At 43.4% G+C, this 19,888-nt stretch overlaps 1 protein-coding gene across 7 annotated transcripts in view; it reads left to right on the top strand.

Moving 5' to 3' along the window:
* TDRD1 (tudor domain containing 1) overlaps window positions 1-14,279 on the top strand; it is a 48,537-nt gene extending 34,258 nt beyond the window's left edge. For 3 of the 7 annotated variants that reach the window (XM_070057187.1, XM_051823647.2, XM_051823648.2), the window contains 10 exons: window positions 1,087-1,197; window positions 2,291-2,461; window positions 4,027-4,302; window positions 4,809-4,928; window positions 5,698-5,814; window positions 9,255-9,422; window positions 10,204-10,431; window positions 11,010-11,056; window positions 11,139-11,226; window positions 13,241-14,279. In XM_070057187.1, the coding sequence (XP_069913288.1) occupies window positions 1,087-1,197; window positions 2,291-2,461; window positions 4,027-4,302; window positions 4,809-4,928; window positions 5,698-5,814; window positions 9,255-9,422; window positions 10,204-10,431; window positions 11,010-11,056; window positions 11,139-11,226; window positions 13,241-13,287 (1,373 nt within the window). In that variant the 3' untranslated portion in view covers window positions 13,288-14,279. Of the gene's footprint in view, window positions 1-1,086; window positions 1,198-2,290; window positions 2,462-4,026; window positions 4,303-4,808; window positions 4,929-5,697; window positions 5,815-9,254; window positions 9,423-10,072; window positions 10,123-10,203; window positions 10,432-11,009; window positions 11,057-11,138; window positions 11,232-13,240 lie in introns of those variants that run through there. The other 4 variants (XM_051823649.2, XM_051823650.2, XM_051823651.2 and 1 more) reach the window with 4 other exon arrangements.
* Window positions 14,280-19,888: the final 5,609 nt, after the last annotated feature.

Below are 19,888 nucleotides of genomic sequence, written 5' to 3'. Positions count from 1 at the left end.
AGCTTGTTCCTGTTGCTGCATATGGTAGGCATGCTCTGTGATTTATTACTCCTGTGTACCACTGGACATTTGGCTTCTTTCCAGTTTGAAGCTAAGGAGAAGGTGCATGTATACGTGCATTTCCATGTGTCTTTATCCAGGAATACGATTACTGGGTCAGGAGGAGTTGTGTGTGTATTTTAGCATCAGTTAATGAATGCCAGTTCCCAAAGTGGTTATGACAGTTGTCGCTTTGGGACTTGCAGTTGCTCCACTTCCTGGAGTGCCGTTTCACTGCTCTGCTTTGCCACACTGCTGCCCACCAAGTGGTGTTTGGCTGCCTAATTCTGCAATTCTGCCTTTTATCTTGGAGCTGTTTCTTCCTCCTGGAATACCCTCTCCTTTCTCTCAAATGTGTTGCACTTTGGGTTTCTCTATGAAACCTCCAGCACACAGAGCTCGAAAGCTCCCTGAATCTCTTCAGCATATGTTACCTGTGTCCTCTGTTTAGTAATTTATTTACTCTTCCAGGATATCCTTTATCTGACTTTCTGAACATGCTCGCGTGCCACCGCCGCCTTGTCCACTTGCAGAGCTCGCGCTCTGGTATATTGGCGATAATGCGTAGCTTGTCTCTGTGCCAGTAAACTGCTGGCTTTAGAATTATTGAGAGTATTAATCACGAATGACTTATTTGTCCAGTAACTTTTTAAAAAATTTATTTTGAGAGAATCAGAGCTCTCATCCACTGATTTATTCCTGAAATACCTTCGATGGCTGAGGCCCAAGCTGGGAACTGGGAACACAGTCCAGCTGCTCCGTGGAGGGGGCAGGAACCCAGTGACGTGGGCCATTTCAGTTGCCTCTCAGTCCGCGTGGATGGGAAGCTGGAGTCGGGTGCTGGGAGACAAACCTGGGCACTCTGATGTGGGACACGGTGTCTCCCTCTTCCCATTTTTTTTTTTTTTTTGTAAGGAAAAGCATGTAGTTTACTAAACAGTTTGGTGATATACTTGAGATTTTTATGATCGAAACATTTTCTGTCTTTATAGGAAAGTCTACATTCTGTATTTTTAAGTTAAATGTTGCTTATGTATTTATTTTCAGCCTTACAGAAACTCAGTGATCTGAACAAATCACTTGCAGAATATTGCCAGCAGAAGTTGCCTAATGGTTTTAAGGCAGAAATAGGGCAACCTTGTTGTGCTTTTTTTGGAGGTAAGTTGTAGTTGGGTGTAATTGTGACTGTTAGAACCTTTGGTTTCTTGACATTCAACCCTTATTTTGAGCTTGTATTTTTCTTCTCCATACTCAAACATGTATTTTTCACAGCCAGAATTAAGTGGATGCTTAAGATGTAACAAGGAGCCTCCAGGTGACTTAGGTTTTTTGCATGGTTAAGCATTATTTTAATGCTTTACTTCCTAGAAATTCCAGTAATATTAAAATGTTAGCTAGTGGAAGAGTTCACTTCAGGTTCATTGTTTATTCTGGACCCCTTGTGCATGTTTAATTTGAAAGTGATGAGACATCTTCACTTTATTGCAAATAGGTTTTTTTTTTTTTTACTGTGTTTTATATCATCAAATAACAAGTAACACAGTCTAAGCCAATTTAAGCCATGACACTCTAAGTTGGAGTATGCTAAGTCTTGAAGGTTAACAAGTATGTTCAGCTTCATTAAGTTTTACCTTAACCTTCACATTCTGTTTGTTGGATACATTATGAATGAAATCATTAATTTATATTAGAAATAAGTGGTACAGTAAAAATTTTGGATACACTGTAAAAAATGGGGTTTGAGAAGTCTTAACCTAGGAATTTTTGAATGAAAAAACTAACCTGGTTGTTTGAGTGTAGGGTCAGTGGTGTGGAGTATGGAATGCCCCTGCCCAAACTGAGAAGGAATCTGAGAAATAAAGGAGCTGGCTCCGCGTAAAACCCGGGGGCAGGCAGGCTAGATCTTGCTGAGCAAGGCTTACTTCCTTTGTCCTGCCCAGAACGGCAGGAGAGGCAAAGTTGTACACTTTCCTACAGCATAAGGGAGCCGGGGATTGGAACCCTGCACTTTGGGAGTAGTCTTCTAGGCATCTTTCTGGGCTGGCCCACTTTATAGGAGATGGGTGGCTGCATTTAGACTCTGGCTGGACAGTGGGCCAGTGAGACTAACAGGGAGCGAGATGTTAGATGGTGTCACCATGGTTTGCTGTCACACTCGAGAGCAGGTTTATTAGCTGCTTTAGATAGAGAATATGTTTTTCAAGATAAGGATTTCACATGTCCCAAGTCCCCAATTTTCTGTTAAATCTAGGTGATGGTAATTGGTACCGTGCTTTAGTCAAGGAAATCTTACCTAATGGAAACGTTAAAGTACATTTTGTGGATTACGGAAACACCGAAGAAGTTACTGCAGATGAATTGCAAATGATATCATCAACATTTTTACAACTTCCGTTCCAGGGGATAAAGTGCTGGCTAGTAGGTATGAGACAGAGTGTGATGTTTTCTGATTCTTAAGGTATATAATCTATTACGCATCAGTGTCTGTGGATGTAAACATTTTGTGTGAGTTAAAAGATCCTCCTTCATCTTGTGAAACTTAGAGATGCATTCTCTTTAGGATGTTGGTCAGAATGCCCCCAGTAGTTGGTATTGGAGTGGCTGCTTTTCTGTAATGCTGGGAAGACAGACTGACAGTACTCTTGAAGGCATTTCACAGGCTTCCTTAAGGACATGAATTACTCATTCCTCCTAACTAAACAGTGTTACTTCCAGTAATTTATTCCAAAAAGACCTGGGAACTGTGCCAAGCTTAGCTGCGAGGAAATTCATGACACCCTGCTGTCAGTAGCTGCGGCACCTGAGCTGCTGTCCTGTAGGATTGGTTTGGTGATGAGCTGCATCGTTGGTGGGTGATGGCAATCCCCATTTCACAGGGGTGCTGTGAGGACTGCATGTATGTTTAGGACAGAGTCTGGCACCCAGAGTTCTGTTTGTTGGCTGTTACTTCACAGTCATCAAAATGATGTCAAATGAGTGCTATTGAGAGAAATACTCGGTCATTATTTCAGTGGTGAAAACAAGTTACAAAAGAGATGCAGGAGGACCATTGTGACTTAAGAGAACAGACTGCAGAGCCAACTCTGCTACCCACCTGCTGAGAAATGTTGAGGTGAATTGTCTCAATTTTCCTCATCAGGAGAATACTAGTGCTGTCCTCAAGTATTGAGAGCACATGTATGGGTGTGCATTACTTCTGCTTGCACATGGAGATTATGGAAGGTTGGATTCCAGAATCTTAACAGTAGTCATATCAGGAAACAGCGTTGCTTTGCTCATCTATTGTCCTCCTACTTACTTTGCAGTCAGTGTGAGATTATTGTTCTTCGTTACTGTGTTTATGTCAGTGTTTCTCAACATCTGACCCCCAAACTTAGAGTATAAGCATGGGAATTTTTAAAACATGCATTTTCTCAGGCCCCACCCCCCCCCAACAAATTAGAAACTCTGAGGTGGGCCCTGAGATCTGTGTTCCAACAAACCTCTAGGTGATCTGGGTGCACGCTTCAAGCTTGAGAATCACTGCCAAGAAAATAAAGGTGTCAGCCAACATGACCCAGGGAAAGACATTCTTGAAGTAATTTAAAATGACGTTTTGAAATTGTTCACAAAAATGAAAGTGTATCGGTTGGCATCTTTCACTAGCATAATTGGTAATTCATCATTGTGTGTGTAACAGAATATGATGGCACAGTGTAAAAGAAATACTCCTTTATTTTTGGCTATTGAAAAAATGCTGGGTACCGATGAGAGCTGGGGGGAGGTTAAGGAAAGATTCGCCACCCCAAAACCCTGGAGTCACTAGCTAATGCACAGTCTGTACTGTGGGCATGGAGGATGTTGATGTGTAATTGAGGAAGGAGAAAAGGTTTCTCAAAATTGCCGACTCGAGTGGTAAACTTGGCAAAGGACTCAGTCCTGAATATTATTGGAGCAAAAAAGCAGCTTGCGTTTAGAATTCTTCCTGATGCTATTCTTATTTTCCAGATGTACAGCCTAGAAATGAACATTGGACTAAAGAAGCCACAACAAGATTTCAGATGTGTGTAGCAGGGATAAAACTCCAAGCCAGAGTGGTTGAAATCACTGAAAATGGGGTGGGAATTGAACTCACTGATCTTTCCACTTCTTATCCCAGAATAGTTAGTGATGTTCTTATTGGTGAACATCTGGTTTTAAAAGCTGGCTCACCTCATAAAGACCTGCCAAATAACCAACCTGTTCATGAAGATAGCGCTGACGATGACACCCAGGGGCTTCAAGGTAATGTTTTTAACCATTTATTTGATATTTAAATTTATTATCTTTTTGCTTTTATAGGCTTTGAAAATTTACCCATCCTAAACAACAACTTTGCTGTAGACATATGCTTTGTGGACATAGGTTAATAATAAGTTATTAAAATTATTAAAGTTATTATAATGTAATCATTACCTTATTGAACAAACGTTATACTTGTTTTTAATTATCAGGTAAATGCTCATCATACAAATGGGTATTGCTTAAAATTTAATTTTAAGATTTATACTAAATACACTACTGAAATGGACATGTACTATGAGAATGAAATCATTCAAGTACTCTCATTATAGACCAGACTTTTTTTGGAACACAAAACTCCTCAAGTGGAATTGATTCTTTCGTGAATTCCTGTCTCCATTTTGGAAAGATAGGCACTCTGAGAATCAGGAGCTGATGACCAAATTAGGTAGATAGAATCCTGGGAGAAGAGTACACACCTTGTCTGTTTCACCTGTGTTTGTTTTCAGCTGTCTCTACAGGTGAGCAGTGGAAGACGATAGAATTGCCAATTAATAAAACCATACAAGCGAATGTATTAGAAATCATAAGCCCTAATTTGTTTTATGCTATTCCAAATGAGATGCCAGGTAAGAAACCAAAGCTGGAGACATGTTTATGTTGTTCTTTTATTCTGTGTTGATAAAAGTGCTTGCTTTGAACTTCTTAAAAAGTGAGGGGAAGTGGAGGAGACTAGTGGTTTTTTTGTCACTCGCTATTTTGAGGAAGAATGGCTCATAACGACTGAGGCAAATGTAGTTACAAAAACACAGCTGTGGGTCTGGCGCTGTGGCTAGCATTGTAAAGCTACTGCCTGTGACACTTGCAACCCCTGTGGGTGCTGGTTCGAATCCTGACTGCCCCACTTCTGACCCAGCTCTCTGCTAATGGCCTGGGAAAGCAGAGGAAGATGGCCCAAGTGCATTGGCCCCTGCTCCCACATGGAGTCCCAGATGAAGTTCCTAGCTTTGGCCTGGCCCAGCCCTGGTCATTGCGGCCATTTGAGGAGTGAACCAGCAGATGGAAGACCTCTGTCTCTCTGTAACTCTGACTTTTAAACACATAAACAAATATTTGGTGTACTTTTCAGTATTTTTTTTAAATAATTGTAAAACTGACCTCGGCGGGTTTTCCTGGATTGAGCGTAGTACAATGATGCTGATGAAGAAAGTGGCCCTGAGAGGCTTCCTTCATGCCCCTCCCAGCATGGCTAAGGGTAACCAGGAGCAGGTGCACTTCTCTGTATTTAAAAGTAGAATGTACAATGCTTAGAGGGCTTTTTGATGGGTAAGTCTGAACTTATGTGTTGTTGATGGTGGTACTGGGAATGTTTCAGAGAGGAGTGCTTCTGTCTTTCAGAAAACCAGGGGAAGCTGTGCAACCTGACAGCTGAATTGTTAGAATATTGCAATGCCCAGAAGAGTCTGCCATCCTACACACCAAGAGTCGGAGATGCTTGCTGTGCCAGATACACAAGTAAGGTTCTTTCAGGCAAAATGTTAAGAGGAAATGATTGAGTCTGCTGCATTTTACGTGAGATTTTATAGATTTTGTTACTACATGTATATTTCATTTGATAGAGATTAAAGAAGGCAGTGTTGTGGCTCTAATTTATATGTTGGGGTCAGTCAGCTTTTTTAGATTTTTTTTTTTAAGATATACTTAGTGGGGCCAGTGCCGTGTTGCAATAGGTTAATCCTCCACCTGTGGCACTGGCATCCCATATGGGCGCTAGTTCTAGTCCCAGTTGCTCTTCTTCCAATCCAGCTCTCTGTTGTGGCCTGGGAAAGCAGCAGAAGATGGCCCAAGTCCTTGGGCCCCTGCACCCATGTGGGAGACCCAGAAGAAGCTCCTAGCTTCAGATCGGTGCAGCTCTAGCCGTTGTGGCCATTTGGAGAGTGAACCGACGGAAGGAAGACCTTTCTCTTTGACTCTCCCTCTCGCTGTAACTCTACCTCTCAAATAATTAAATAAAAAATTTTTTTAAAAAAAAGATTTACTTAGTTATTTGTAAGGTAGAGTGATGAGAGCGAGAGGCGAGAGAATCTTCTATCTTCTGGTTCGTTCCTCAAATGGCCATAACAGCCAGGTCTGGGTCAGGCCAGAGCCAGGCACCAAAAATTTCATCCTCGTTTGTCATGTGATGGCAAGGGCCCAAGTACCTGAACCATCTTCAACCTTCCCAGGTGCATTAGCAGAAACCTGAATCAAAGGCAGCTCAGATTTGAACCTGGCACTCTGAAAGGGGATGCCAGCGTTGCAACTAGTGGCTTGACCTGCTGCACCATAGTGCTGGCTCCATAGGTTAATTTTAGGCAAAGATTTAGGTAGATTTACACAAATCTCTCGGTACTTACAGATAACCATCTCTGGATAACCATACTTTTTATGGTGGGTCAATAACATTGCATTTATATGTGGAGAGAGTGAATAATTTATAGTGCTCTATATGTGAGTGTATTAACAAGAGAAGTAAGTGCCTCAGGGAGTCAGACTTGTTCATTCAAGTGTACTTTATTCTCCCCTTTAATATTTCATGTTGGCAAGTTTCCTTTGCTAATGTAAGTAATACGTGCCATGAATATTCTGGTTTGCCTCCAGAACTGAGGTGCAGAGGGACTGGATCCACGTCATACGGCTGCTTCAGGATCTACCAAGGGTCTGGTTGGCAGGCTGAGACTGGGGTTGTGGATGGGCATGGCTCCTGCTCTCCTGCTAGTCCCTGGTTAGGTGAGGCTGCTGGCAGGTGGTGGCCAGCAGGGCTGCTTTTGGTCAGTAGCCGGGACCAAAGTCGTGGTAGAATCTGCCCCAAGGGACTTGGGCCTGCCCTCTCAAAGCAGCCCTCCTCAGTCCTGAGCTCCCTGGTGGTTTCTGAGCCACTTATGTGGATCCTGAAGCTCTTCAGTTGGTGGATGGCTGCCACCATGTCCTTTCTGGGGGATACAAGCTGGGGACTTGTCCTCCACCATCTGGCTGGTGTCACTGCCTAGCTTTGTTTTTCTTTGACAACTGCGTCCACCCTGTCTTCCCAGTTAGAAGTCCTACTTTTTGGTTAGAGCAGTACTGCATTGCTTTATCAGGATTACACAAGCAGCGTTCACCACAAGCCCCGTGATCCACTGTGCTATTTCTCTTTGCCACCTGCATTGTTGGTAGGGTTCTGGGTGCTTTCACTAATCTGATGTTCTGCACACATGTAAATTTTCTTTGTGAACTGGGTCTCTGTTGGAAGCATCTTCAGTCTTCTGACCTGGTCCTGTCCAGCTGCTTGGCCTGATCAGCCTCAGGATTTGGTCCACACTTGCACCCCCATTGGTTCCTGAATTTCTCTCCTGCTTCATCTAGCAAGATTCCACCCTCCCTCTGCTTTCTGGAACCCTTGCTTACTTTTTGGTGGACTCCAGTATTTGGGTAGATCCTACCCACCAGAAGCTGAAAAATGGTGCACAGAAGACAAATTTTCTCTTGTCTACCACATTTGAAAAGGTTTTTCTCCTAATAATTAATAGGTTCCTTTTACAGTTTAGAAGGCATTGTTTTTGTTGTGTTTCAGCTGTGGGTATTTCTGGTCAAGAGATAGATGTCACCTCCCAAATCTGTACATACACTTCGGTTTTTCCTCCCGTTTCTGGAACTGTTAATCTTTGTCCAGTGATTGGAAGTTCGTGATGTGACTTAGTCTGGGGGTTTTCTTTCCACCCTGTGGACCCTGAAGTCTAGGAACTCATGCTAACTTGGCAGAAATTTTCCTGAACCAATGCTTTATCCTCCTGTGTTTCCTGTTCTCTTGTAGGAGTTCCAGGGCTTCTCATGTTGTGGTTGAACTCTTGGGCTCAATGGCCGGTTCTCCCTTTCACCTTTTTATTGCAGTTTTTAAGAGATTTCCTCAGTTTCATCTTTCAGCTTCCTGAAGTTTTTATATCTGATGTATTTGCAGTTCCGATAGCCCCCCCCCCTTTTTTTGGTTGTGTGTGTGTGTGTGCTTCTGTGAGGGATGAAGAATCACCTTTGTTCTGAGTTCTCGTCTCTGTTTCCTGGTCCTGCTTTGCTGCTTGGTGTGCTCTGTCATGGTAGGGGCTTTCTTATGCTCCTTGGTGACGCATCGCTGGTCACATTCAAGGTGAGGCACTCGGGGTAATCGGGGCGGGGCTTGTCCACTGGTGGCCTTCAGTGCATGGTGATCTGGCCCTGCCATTCCACTGGGAACTCCCAGGGACAACCTCGATGCTTGGCCCCTCCCGGGGAGTGGGTGTGGATGGAGCCTGGCTGACAAAGCTTTGGCGAATACATCCTCCTGCGCTCAGCCTTGCATTCCTCAGTCCACGGCCTCCAGCCCATTCTCTCTGGAGAGAGGACCTCTAGTCTTTTGTCCTTGGTTGGGAGTAGTTATCTGGAAAGAGGAAAGGCATAGTTTTAGTTTTATTAAACATGTGAACATGAAGTTCACCATTTTCCCTGGCAACTTTGAAAATATGTGTGTTTGTGAACTCAGGTGTATTCAGGTGTTTTGGGAGGTAACTCTGCTTCCTTTACCTAGTCCTCATTTCCAGCTCTCTTTACTCCTACTTTGAGAGCACCAGTTATTGAGGCTTGGGGATTGGAGTTTGAAATGCAAACTTAGCTTTGGCTTACTCACTGCCAGCTTTGTTGGTGCCACCTTGACTGCAAATCATTTCCATTTGAGTATCTGCTTTCCAGCTTCCGGTGCTGTTTTGTCTTTTTCTCTTGTTCTCCATTCTTGTGGTTTTATGCCTTAAAAAAAAAAAACCTGTCACTGCTTTTTGGTAGGATTTGGAAGAAGTAGAGATGACTGCTTGGACTGCACCTGGACTTGAGCCACCAATCTTTGCATGAATAACTCTTACTAAGGGGCTGTTGACTGTGACTTCTTACCTGAGATTCCATTCTGTTTTCAGGTGATGATTTCTGGTACCGTGCAGTAGTTCTGGGGACGTCAGACACGGACGTGAGAGTGCTATATGCAGACTATGGAAATATCGAAACCCTGCCTCTTTCCAGAGTGCAGCCAATCACCGCCAGCCACCTGGAGCTTCCTTTCCAGATTATTAAATGTTCACTTGAAGGTAGACTATTAAGTCACTTTCCAGTTTGGGTGTCCTTGGAATTTTTTTCTCTTTCATAGCCCAAAGTTTGAATTAAATAGATATTTCAAGTAACTGCCCAGATTTCTAAATATCAAGTAACATTTCCAAAGAAATTCCATGTCCTTCATTCTTTAGTTCTCATGGAAACTGTGTTCCAGTCAGTCTGTTTCACAGGTTGGTTTCAGAGTGACAGGCTTCAGGGACTCTGTTTTGTCCCGGGTTACAATGCTAGTATTGAATGGCAGAGCCAGGATAGGAATTGTGGTCTTTGACATCTCCTTAGGTCTTCCTATGCTTTATTGCATCTCTCTTGAGGGATTACAGGCATCCAAATGACAAATTTTTGGCTGCCTTACTATGCATGCCAGATCTGCATATATTCAAGTCTTAATTGGAATTTGCATAAAGTTAACTAAAATACATAAAGTAGCCCTTTAATGTTACTTCCAGTTTCTCAGAGGCCCTGGCAGCTATTACACGAATGGCCTCATGGTCTGTTTTTTCTTGGACTCAGAGTTGGAAAATTGTCTTTAATTGCTTGCTGTTGTGCCCTATAGACCTGCATTAGTGCATGACACCTTATAGGTGGCCAATAGATAAGCATTAAATAAGTTCTTTTACATTTGCAGCAGTAGGACATCAGAACAAACCCAAATGCAGCTAAAGTCAGTATGCCTTTTGCTTGTTATCATTTGGTAATTTATCCAGTTACTCTGTTTTTTAAAGGGACTTGAAGACTCTCATTCTTCTTTTTTTCTAGGTCTAATGGAATTTAATGGAAGCTGTTCTCAATTAGTGATAGAGCTGTTAAAAAATTTCATCTTGAATCAGAATGTAATGCTTTTTGTGAAAGGAATTACTAAGAATGTCCATACAGTGTCGGTTGAGAAATGTTCGGAGAATGGTACTGTCAGTGTAGCTAATAAGCTGGTGATGTATGGTCTGGCAAAAAATGTCACATCTAAAAAGCCAAGTGCTTTCAATAAAGGTATTGTTTCAAGTGAAATTAATGGCAGGTGTAAGTGTCATGAATAAGTAGAGAATCAGTGTAGTCGGCCTGATCTTTCCCTGTGAGCTCCCCTCCCTTCCTCTCCCTTAACAAACCCAGGGGCTGGGATCGGGTCCCTGTTGCTACCTCAGAGGAACCTCCTTGGAGGCGGCAGTCATTGCAGACCAGATACCCTTAGATCAGGCCAGCAGCACTGAGAATTCCTGCTGTTGGGAGATTTAGAAATGTCAAGTGTCCCACACGTACCTTACTTCCAGTTCAGTTTTGATCCTGATGAAAATGAGAAGACTTCATGAAAATTTGAGACTGACTCTTCCTGGTAGTTCCTAAGAACTACCCTCAACCAAAAAGAAAGTTCCTGTATATGACAGGCAGCCGTGAAGATGTGGTACAACCCAAGCCACAGCAATAGACAAAACATCAAAGCCCAAAGTTAATCAAGTTCTTTGTAGTTAGAGCCCATGCATGAGAGGCAGATCTGTGTATGTTCACTCTTAGGTTTTCCATGTTGTGTGTGTTGAATGTTCTCAAATGGCTTTTGTCATGTTTGCTTTTAGAAAAGACACACAAGATGAATTGCTGCTGCACAGAATTACAGAAACAAGTGAGTAAAATTTTCCTTTAAGTGAGGTTATCCTCTTAACATTTTTAGAGACTATATTGTACCATTTCTTATTCACCCGTAGGTTGAAAAACATGAACAGATTCTTCTCTTCCTCTTAAACAGTCCTACCAACCAAAACAAGATTTTTGAAATGAAAAAGCTGTTAAAGAGTTAAGTAAGTTAAATTTGTTTTTGGTGCTTTCATATAGGTCAATAGGATGTCTCTAGTGTTGTCGGGATAGAGCTAATGGAGAGGAACCCATTGTAAAGCCTTATCTTGTGAGAGGATGGCCTGAGGTTTGGTGGTGAGCTGTGTGGCTGTCTTCCCAGCTTTGGGTCTGATGGTTTTTCTTTGACACTGCTAAGTTCCAAAGCTGTGAATAGCATTCCCTTGTTGTGAGAACGTTCATGTTACTGATAACGTGGAGACACTTTTGGATAAAGTGTGGTCAGGTTCAACTTCTTTGGATCTGGATTTGAAATTTACTGAAATCTGTTGTGTACATCACTATGAATATGTGTTGTCACTTGCTGTAAAGAGGACACACAGGATTTCGAAACCATAGTTTTTTGGCTGTGATGATTCCAGTGTTTAAAGAATACTGGAGGATCCTGAACCAATAGTTCTCCTATTTTTACTGCCTAGGATCCTTTGTTCTAAGGTGGCCCTCAAATTATTCTGTGACCCTTAGCTCATTAGAACTTCTGATCAAAGTGAAGCGGCCCTTAGCACCGAGTCCACCCAGTGGCAGCCGGTGGCAGAGGAGTTCCGATTGGCTTCACTTGCGCACGTTTGTGGGCGCTGTAGTTTGCGTTAAACACCTGGAGGTTGCTCAGGAGCCTGCCTTGCTCTTTGTGAGTCTCCTGTGAATGTGCTGACCCTCAAGTAGGAACCAGCTGTGTTCAGACCATTTCCACGGGAAAATGTACTGGGGTGTTTTGTTTTTGAGACATCGCAGTTAAATTCTAAGCTAACATTAATGCAAGATCGACAGTTTTGGTTCTCATGATTTATTTTCTTTACAAATTTGGGGTCATTTTAATAAATGCTGATGTCTGCTGCAATTACAGCTTTCATTTCCTTCTAATGCATTAAGTTTTAGTCCTGTGTTCCACATGCTAGTGTTCAGAATCTTAGTTAATGGTAATTTAAATTTCATGTATTAAGGACCATGCAATGACATGGACTTCTAGAATTTAGTGCTAACACCAAATCATATTTTATTAAGTTGGTTAACTTGTATGTGCTTTGTTCTTTTTATTTATGTACTAGTCTTTTTTTTTTTTTCATAAGGCCACTAAGAGTACTTACACAATTGAAAATGAAACCTATGTTTTGTATTCCTAGATAGGTTAAAAATAGGGCTTAATAGTGTTTCCAGTTGAACTGGCTTTTCTCCTACTATGGGATTGAATATATAGTTTATCTACATTTGAATATAGAATCATACCTTTTATCTGAGAAGTGCTTTATTGACAAAGTACTTTTACATCTAGTCACATAGTTAACCTTCACAGTGCCCTTGATGAGGAAGTAGACCCCAGTTTGCATTCCAGGAAACTGAATCTCAGGGAGTTCACATGTGTGCCGGGGACCACACAGGCAGCCTGGAACCAGGTCTTCGGATTTCAAGCCAGGTTCTCTCTCCTGCCCTGTGCTGCTACCTGCATGTTAGGCTACAGGGTGTTTGCAGATTATATCAGTTCTATAGGGTATGAAACCAGGGAATTGTATTATTAGATAAAAATTACATATGTGGTTGCTCACGCGTATTCCTTCGATTGTGGTGAGAAAAATGCTGAATACTCTGGCCTTTCAATGATCCTTCCTAAAATGTGTCTAAAACCGGAAGGATTTCATTATCTCTGGAGAAATCTTCTTAACTGTACATTGCTGTAGCAAGAATGCTGTGGGATTGACAACATAAAATTCTGTGTGCTCTGTTGCTCAAAATTGGTAATAGATTGTTCTGACGGACATTTTTGCTGTATTTGAAGGAGATGCAAAGGGCTGTATTTCACTTCTGAAGGGGGTTATTAGAAGCTAGAATTAACATAGAATACTCTTGTAGTTACTTTTTTAATTGAAAGATCTGACTTAATATCCATTAAAAGTAAGTATTTGGTTGGCTTACATGTAAAGTAGAAATTAACCATGGTGATGAGTTTTTCTTTCTCTTTCAGAAACGGTCTCTCTTGGAGATAAACACTTAATGAGGAATAAACCGTGAAGGCTAGACTCGGGAGAGAAAGTGTAGCATCTTGTGGTTTTGTTTATGGGAACTTTTTCTTTGACTATTTTTCTTTAATGATCTTTTATGTGTCTATTTTTGTTTGCCTACCATTCTTGTATTAGATTGGTTAGGATTTTTTTTTCCTCTGAGTGCTTCCTAAATAAGCATCGCGTTAAAAAATTCATGGGAATACTGGGAAGAGATCCACGGGGCCTTGATCCTGTATCATTTTATTACTTCAGGAACTGAAGAACATACAGCTTCATGTTCTGGATAATTCATAATTCTACCTGGTGACTACAGGAGATTTATTATTTTCTGTACGTTTGAACTATTTCCTAGTAAAATGCTCCCTGCACGCCCCATCATCTGCTTCTTGCACTTAATAAAGGTTCTTTGGTTTCTTGCTCCTTTGCTGTTTGCTCTTCTCTTGTCTGCTCTGAAGTCATCAGCCTACTTCCCTCCCGTGTTTGCTGGATGCTTTTCTGACCCTTGAGCTTCCTGCAACTCAACTGGGAAAGGACTTTCCCTTTCTGCCCCTGCCGTCCATATCCTGTCAAGTGTGCAGCTGGAGAGATTTTCACTCTCGACAGAAGTTACTGTTCTCTGAGAACAAATACAGTTACTTAAGTCTAAAATGCTAAGTTAGATAGAGAATGTTTTCTTGAAGCACATACGGTAATTTTTAAGTTCTCCTCAACCCAAACACATGCAGATTATGGGCCAGCTGACTTTGCAGCTGGCCCCAAAGTTTGTTTGGCAGCTTCTCCGTGATTTGAGTAACACTTGATAACAGCCTAAGATGTCCTCCACCAACTCAGAGCAGTCACTTAAAAGCCCCCCCCCTTTAACTGGTAATGTGTTTAAGTTAATTTGTGAGGTTAAATGGTTTTTTCTTTATGTAAAAGTTGTTCAAACATGGATGTGCTTCTACATAGATGAAAGTTTAGGCGGCTTTGCTCAATAAAATCCTTCTCACTTGTCAACCAGCTCACCCTGTGTTCTCATTGCCCGCGTATTACCAACTTTGCTTCTCCCTGCTGGGAGCACTAGATACTTGGTTTGCTCACGCTGTCTTCCATTCCAACCACAATGGACATAAAAGCAACAACTCTGGAATCACAAAATTAGTCTTTTATCAAGGAAGATCAGGAAACACATCAACACAAATAGTACATGAAAATTTATTTCTTCAAATTCTAATGTTTGATCAAATGGTACTGAAAATTTTAACAAACGGTTTTGATTATAAGTTTAATATTTGCTGATACAGCTATTTTCCTTGTTCCCAAAAATTACACTAAGGTCTATATTGGATATATTGCAAATATGGGTTAAATATATCCTGTATTAATTCAAAATACCAGACTAGTATAGGTCTTATTTCTGAGTAGGTTAAAGTTTCCTGTTTTCTAAAATTTATTTATTTGAAGAGCAAATTTCCCAATTTGGTTCACTCCCCAAATGCCCACAATAATCAGGACTGGGCTAGGCCAAAGCCAGGATCCCAGAACTCCATCCCGCTCTCACATGGACGGCAAAGCCCCAGCTACTGCCTCCCAGGGTGCTCATTGGTGGGAAGCTGGAATCGGAAGTGGAGCTGGGACTTGAGCCCCAGGTACCCAATATGGAACGAGGGCTTCCCCAGTGGCATCTTAACTGCTGTGAAACGCCTGCCCTTAGAGGCTTCCTATTTTAGTTAATGAGTCAATCCCAAATTTCATTCATGCAGTGAATATCGAGTTCCAACTATGTGCCTGATACTGTGTGGTGGGTGCTTGATTTCTTGTTTGGTAGGACCATGCCTGATTTCAGTCTTGAGGTCCTCTCTCAAAATGTCTGCTTTGGTCACAGACAAGTACGCTAAAGTGGAGACTGTTTCCAAACAGTCGATGGTCAGAGGTCTTGTCACACTGAAAATAAATCATACGTGGTTTACCAGGTAAGGAATTTCTATCATGGGTACAATAATCAGTGAACTCTCAGGAGTTGGTGGGGGGTCAGTGAGGGAGGCATAAACAAGGTGCCTCTTGTTTTGCTAGATTTCTTTGTGCTGCACCAGCTAGAAGTCAAAAGCTCAGAAACGTGAGAATGTGTTTAATATTCTGAAGCTGAGTGCTCTTTCTCTACCATAAATCTCCAGAAACCAGCTCAGGAGCATCCTTCCCCGCAGGACTCTAAACTGCCAACTTCCAGGAGAGGAATCCAGTTGCCATGAGGCTCCCTGCAGGGGGGATCGGCATTGCTGGCAGGTTCTTGGCCCACGCAACTGCCTGCATTTGGCAAGTGGCACTCCTCTGGGATTAGCCAAAGAGGCCACCTGACCACTCGTCAAGGTAAGTGGTTCTGTGGCCAGGCTTGCACCCTGGCTGTTGTGTTGCCATCTGGGGAGTGAATCAGTGGATGGGAGATTCTCTGCCTTACAAATAAATCTTAAAGGAGTGGGGCTGTAGACTTTAATTCTTACAGGCTTTAGCTTTGAGGTATCACTGTTGCTGCTCTTCATGTCCCCTGCCCCAAAGTTCTGTTATTAGCCCTACTGGCACATTTACTCTGGCTCAATTTGCTATCTGTGGGGCACTTCAGAATCAAGCCCCTTGTTGGCTCTGGGATGATGTCTTTGCCATGTTTTTCCTCGAGAAGGCTCTGGCTAGCAGCTGCCCTCTGGGTTCCGGGACGTACCTAACTTGGGCAGCTCTCTTAGGCATCCTCGTCTGCATCTGCTCCTTTCAGGCATGCCTTACCCTACTTCATCATTGGAGGGGCTGGCTGCAAAGAATTTGAGGAAGGTTCCATGGGGGTAGGAACCGTTGTACTCTTCACCCTTGACAGGACTCTGAGCAATCGGAATTAAGCTGCTTTTCTGTTCCCAAGCTGTTGGGAGAACTAGATGGGAAACAGGCTGCCGCGTCTCCGAAGCTCTGATCGTTGCACTGCTGTGGGTGCCTTGCAGTCCGTGTTGCTGAGTGCTGAAGTCTCCACTTAGCTCTGCACAGCATTCAGCCCTCTCCATGGCGTGTGAGTTTACAACTTTGACACTACAGAGCCACTTGTGAATTCACACTTTTTTTCTTTAAGAAGGAAACTTTCTATCAGCTAGTATTTGCAGACACTAGTCTTGTTTATGTGATCCCTTTGGCTCTTAGTCCTATCATTATGATCAGTTGTGAACAGAAATTGATCACTGGGACTAGTGAGATGGCACTGGTACATGCCACCTTGATGGGATTGAATTGGAATCCCCTGGTATGTTTCTAACTCTACCGTTTGAGGTAAGTCAGCTTGAGCATGTCCCAAACTGCACATCTCTTCCCTCCCTTATTCCCACTCTTATATTTACCAGCGATCACTTTTCAGTTAAGTTTCAGCACTTAAGAAGAATTGTGTATTGATTACAGTATTCAACCAAAAATATTAATTAGAACAAACAAAAAAAATACTAAGAGGGATAACATATCAAGTTGCTCATCAACAGTCAGGGTGAGGGCTGATCAAGTCACCGTTTCTCCTAGTGTTCATTTCACTTTAACAGGTTTCCTTTTTGGTGCTCAGTTGTCACCTATCAAGGAGAACAAGTGGTATTTGTCCCTTTGGGATTGGCTTATTTCACTCAGCATAATGTTTTCCAAATTCCTAACAGGGATCCCAGTGGAAAGAACGGGTCATCAAAGAAGGAGGTACCTTTCTCTGAAGGGAGGAGAGAACTTCCACTTTGACCATGGCCTTGTCTAAATATGATCAGAGTCAGTGAACTCAGGGGGCTTCCATAGCCTTGGCAGCTCATGACAAGAGCCTAGCGTGATTACTGAGGCCGTAAACAAGAGTGTCAATTTAAGTCAACAGGAGTCACTGTGCACTTACTCCTCATGTAGGATCTTTGTCCTTAGTGTGCTGTACATTGAGATTTAATGCTATAACTAGTACTCAAACAGTATTTTTCACTTTATGTTTCTGTGTGGGAGCAAACTGTTGAAATCTTTACTTACTGTATGCTAAACTGATCTTCTGTATATAAAGAGAATTGAAAATGAATCTTGATGTGAATGGAAGGGGAGAGGGAGTGGGAAAGGGGAGGGTTGCGGGTGGGAGGGACGTTATGGGGGGGAGCCATTATAATCCATAAGCTGTACTTTGGAAATTTATATTCACTAAATAAAAGTTTAAAAAAAAAAAAAAGGAAACTTACTGTGTACAGGTCCCAAAGATGAATAGGCAAAGTCCTGTTGAGCAGGGAGCTCACAAGCCCTTCGGGATGATGGTCGTTTATAATAATTATTTAAATTCCCCTAAAGCTTTACAAAGGAAGGATCATTGCAGATGACGGAAGCAGCTACAAAGCCTTCCCTGCTGCCAGTCACCTGCTGCCCACTCTCCAGTGCCTTGGCCGTCCCTCTGTCCGCCTCCAGGCAGACTGGCTGCACTTGGATGTGAGGAAGTTTGCAGCAACTGATGTCTCTGCTAGTACCTACACTCTTAGCCCTTCTTAATCACGCGATGAAAATGTGAAATTACCCCCAGGTAAGAACTGGATTGAATCCGGGATCGAAACTTCTCTGATGTAAGCCTGGTTAGGCAGAGGTGCGCTGATAAATGCTGAGCGAGCAGCAGAAGGGGTGGAATTTCTGCTTTGACCAGGACCTAGGATTTGCCCTCGCCGGGCCTCCCTATATGGAGCCGTACAACCATTCGCCACTGTGGCAACTGAGAAGTGCTGTGAGTAAATAATACAGCAGGATTTCAAAAGCCCATATCACATGCCTCTCGTACATCGATAACCTGTTAAGGTGTTTCGGATCGTGGGGTTAAAAGTGTTAAAGTTTAGTTCACCTGGGTCTCGCTTTTTTAACATGGCCAATAGAACACTGAAAAGGACACGGGCCTTATATTACTTTCCCTGAAGATTGTCATTGTTCCAGAGAAGAGACCACCCCCCTCCCTGGCATTGGGACCTCAGGACAGTTGCTGCAAGAGCGAGGTGCTTGGACCATCCTCCACTGCTTTCCCAGGTGCATTAGCGGGGAGCTGGATTGCAAGTGTGGAGCAGCCAAGTCTGCAGCCGGCACTCGTAAGGGATGCTGGCATCACAGTGGTTTAGGTGCAGGCCCCCTAATTGCATTATTAAAATTGAAAGTTTAATGTTCCACAGTATCAGATGGGTTAAACACATTAGAACCTTAGATGGTAGCTAGACACAGGTTCCGGAAAGTGGGAAATCTAAGGTATGTAATGAACTCAAATATGTAAATGTAGAATGCTGTTGCAAGAATCTCCATCAAAGTGTTCTCTTTTGGTTTTGGTTTTGGTAAGATGGAAGGAATGAGAATGAATGAGAATCAGAAGCATCCACTAGTTCACTCTCCAAATGGCCAAAACAGGGACCGGCGCCGTGGCTCACTTGGTTAATCCTCCACCTGTGGCGCCGGCATCTCATATGGGCACCGGGTTCTAGTCCTGGTTGCTCCTCTTCCAGTCCAACTCTCTGCTGTGGCCAGGGAGGGCAGTGGAGGATGGCCCAAGTGCTTGGGCCCTGCACCTGTGTGGGAGACCAGGTCTTGCACGGAGCTGGCAGTCCCTCCATCCCCCCCGCCTCCCCCTAGTATCTGGGCCATCATCTGCCTTTCCAGGCACATCAGCAGGAAGCCTGGTGGAAAGTGGAGTGGCCAGGACCAGAACCAACACTCCAATAAGGATGATGGGCGGCCATCCCACCGTGGTGGTAACAGTGATGTGTGGGGAGCAGGGCCTGTCTCCCGCAACATGGTGAAATAAGTACTGAGACTACCGAGACTAGACTAGACCACTGAGATTAAGACTAACTCTATGCACCTAATCTCCCATCATATGGCGCTGAGAGAGAGTAAACAAATCTTACACAGCTGCTTTGTTAATTAGCTGATTCCTGACCCAACCCCTTAAAAGGGGGAGAGAGACAACATGCGCGCAGCCGCGCCCCCCTGAGAGAGTCGGAGAGCTCGCCGGTGCCGCTCCTCCGCGGAGGCGGGGGAGCGGCAGCAAACCCAGGAAGGGCCGGGGAAAGAGAACAGCGCAGGGTCGTTCATCCGCGAGTGGGGGAGCGACAGTGATGTGTCTCATTTGGGTAGAATATAGAATGTCTTGCAACTTCTTACTGGCATTTCTTGCTTCCTTTAATGAAAACACAATATACAATTTTTTTTTCTTGTCTGTCGGTTTCAATTACACTTTTGATGAAGTGTGGGAACAACGGGCTGTGCACAGTAAAGCCTTGTTGGTTGCATAACGTATGGCGGGCATTGTGCTGTGTTGCTTCGTGGAGTTTGATTTGTAGAAAACTGAGGCACTTTCTAGCCTTAAACAGGATGCTGGCCAAAAGCTCCGCTTATCATCACTCAGTCGCAGTAATAGGATGCACAGGTAGACAAAAGGCAGTTGCTGTGACACACAGAAACGTTGCCCAAATCAACGCTTTCTCCTGGGTCGGAGCCATGAAGCCTGCGGAGCGGCTCGGAGGCTGCGAGGCCCGCGCAGAAGTGAGCACTTGCCTCGTTTGCGACCTTGTTGAGAAGCGCTAGGGGCGAGGCGGGCGCGGGTCCCAGGAGCGCCTCCCCCCTCCCCGCCT

Source organism: Oryctolagus cuniculus, chromosome 15, assembly GCF_964237555.1.
Source record: "Oryctolagus cuniculus chromosome 15, mOryCun1.1, whole genome shotgun sequence".
In the NCBI taxonomy this organism is placed as follows: Eukaryota; Metazoa; Chordata; class Mammalia; order Lagomorpha; family Leporidae; genus Oryctolagus; species Oryctolagus cuniculus.
The sequence above is the reverse complement of the archived record's forward strand: the minus strand, read 5'-3'. Positions and strand labels throughout refer to the sequence as shown.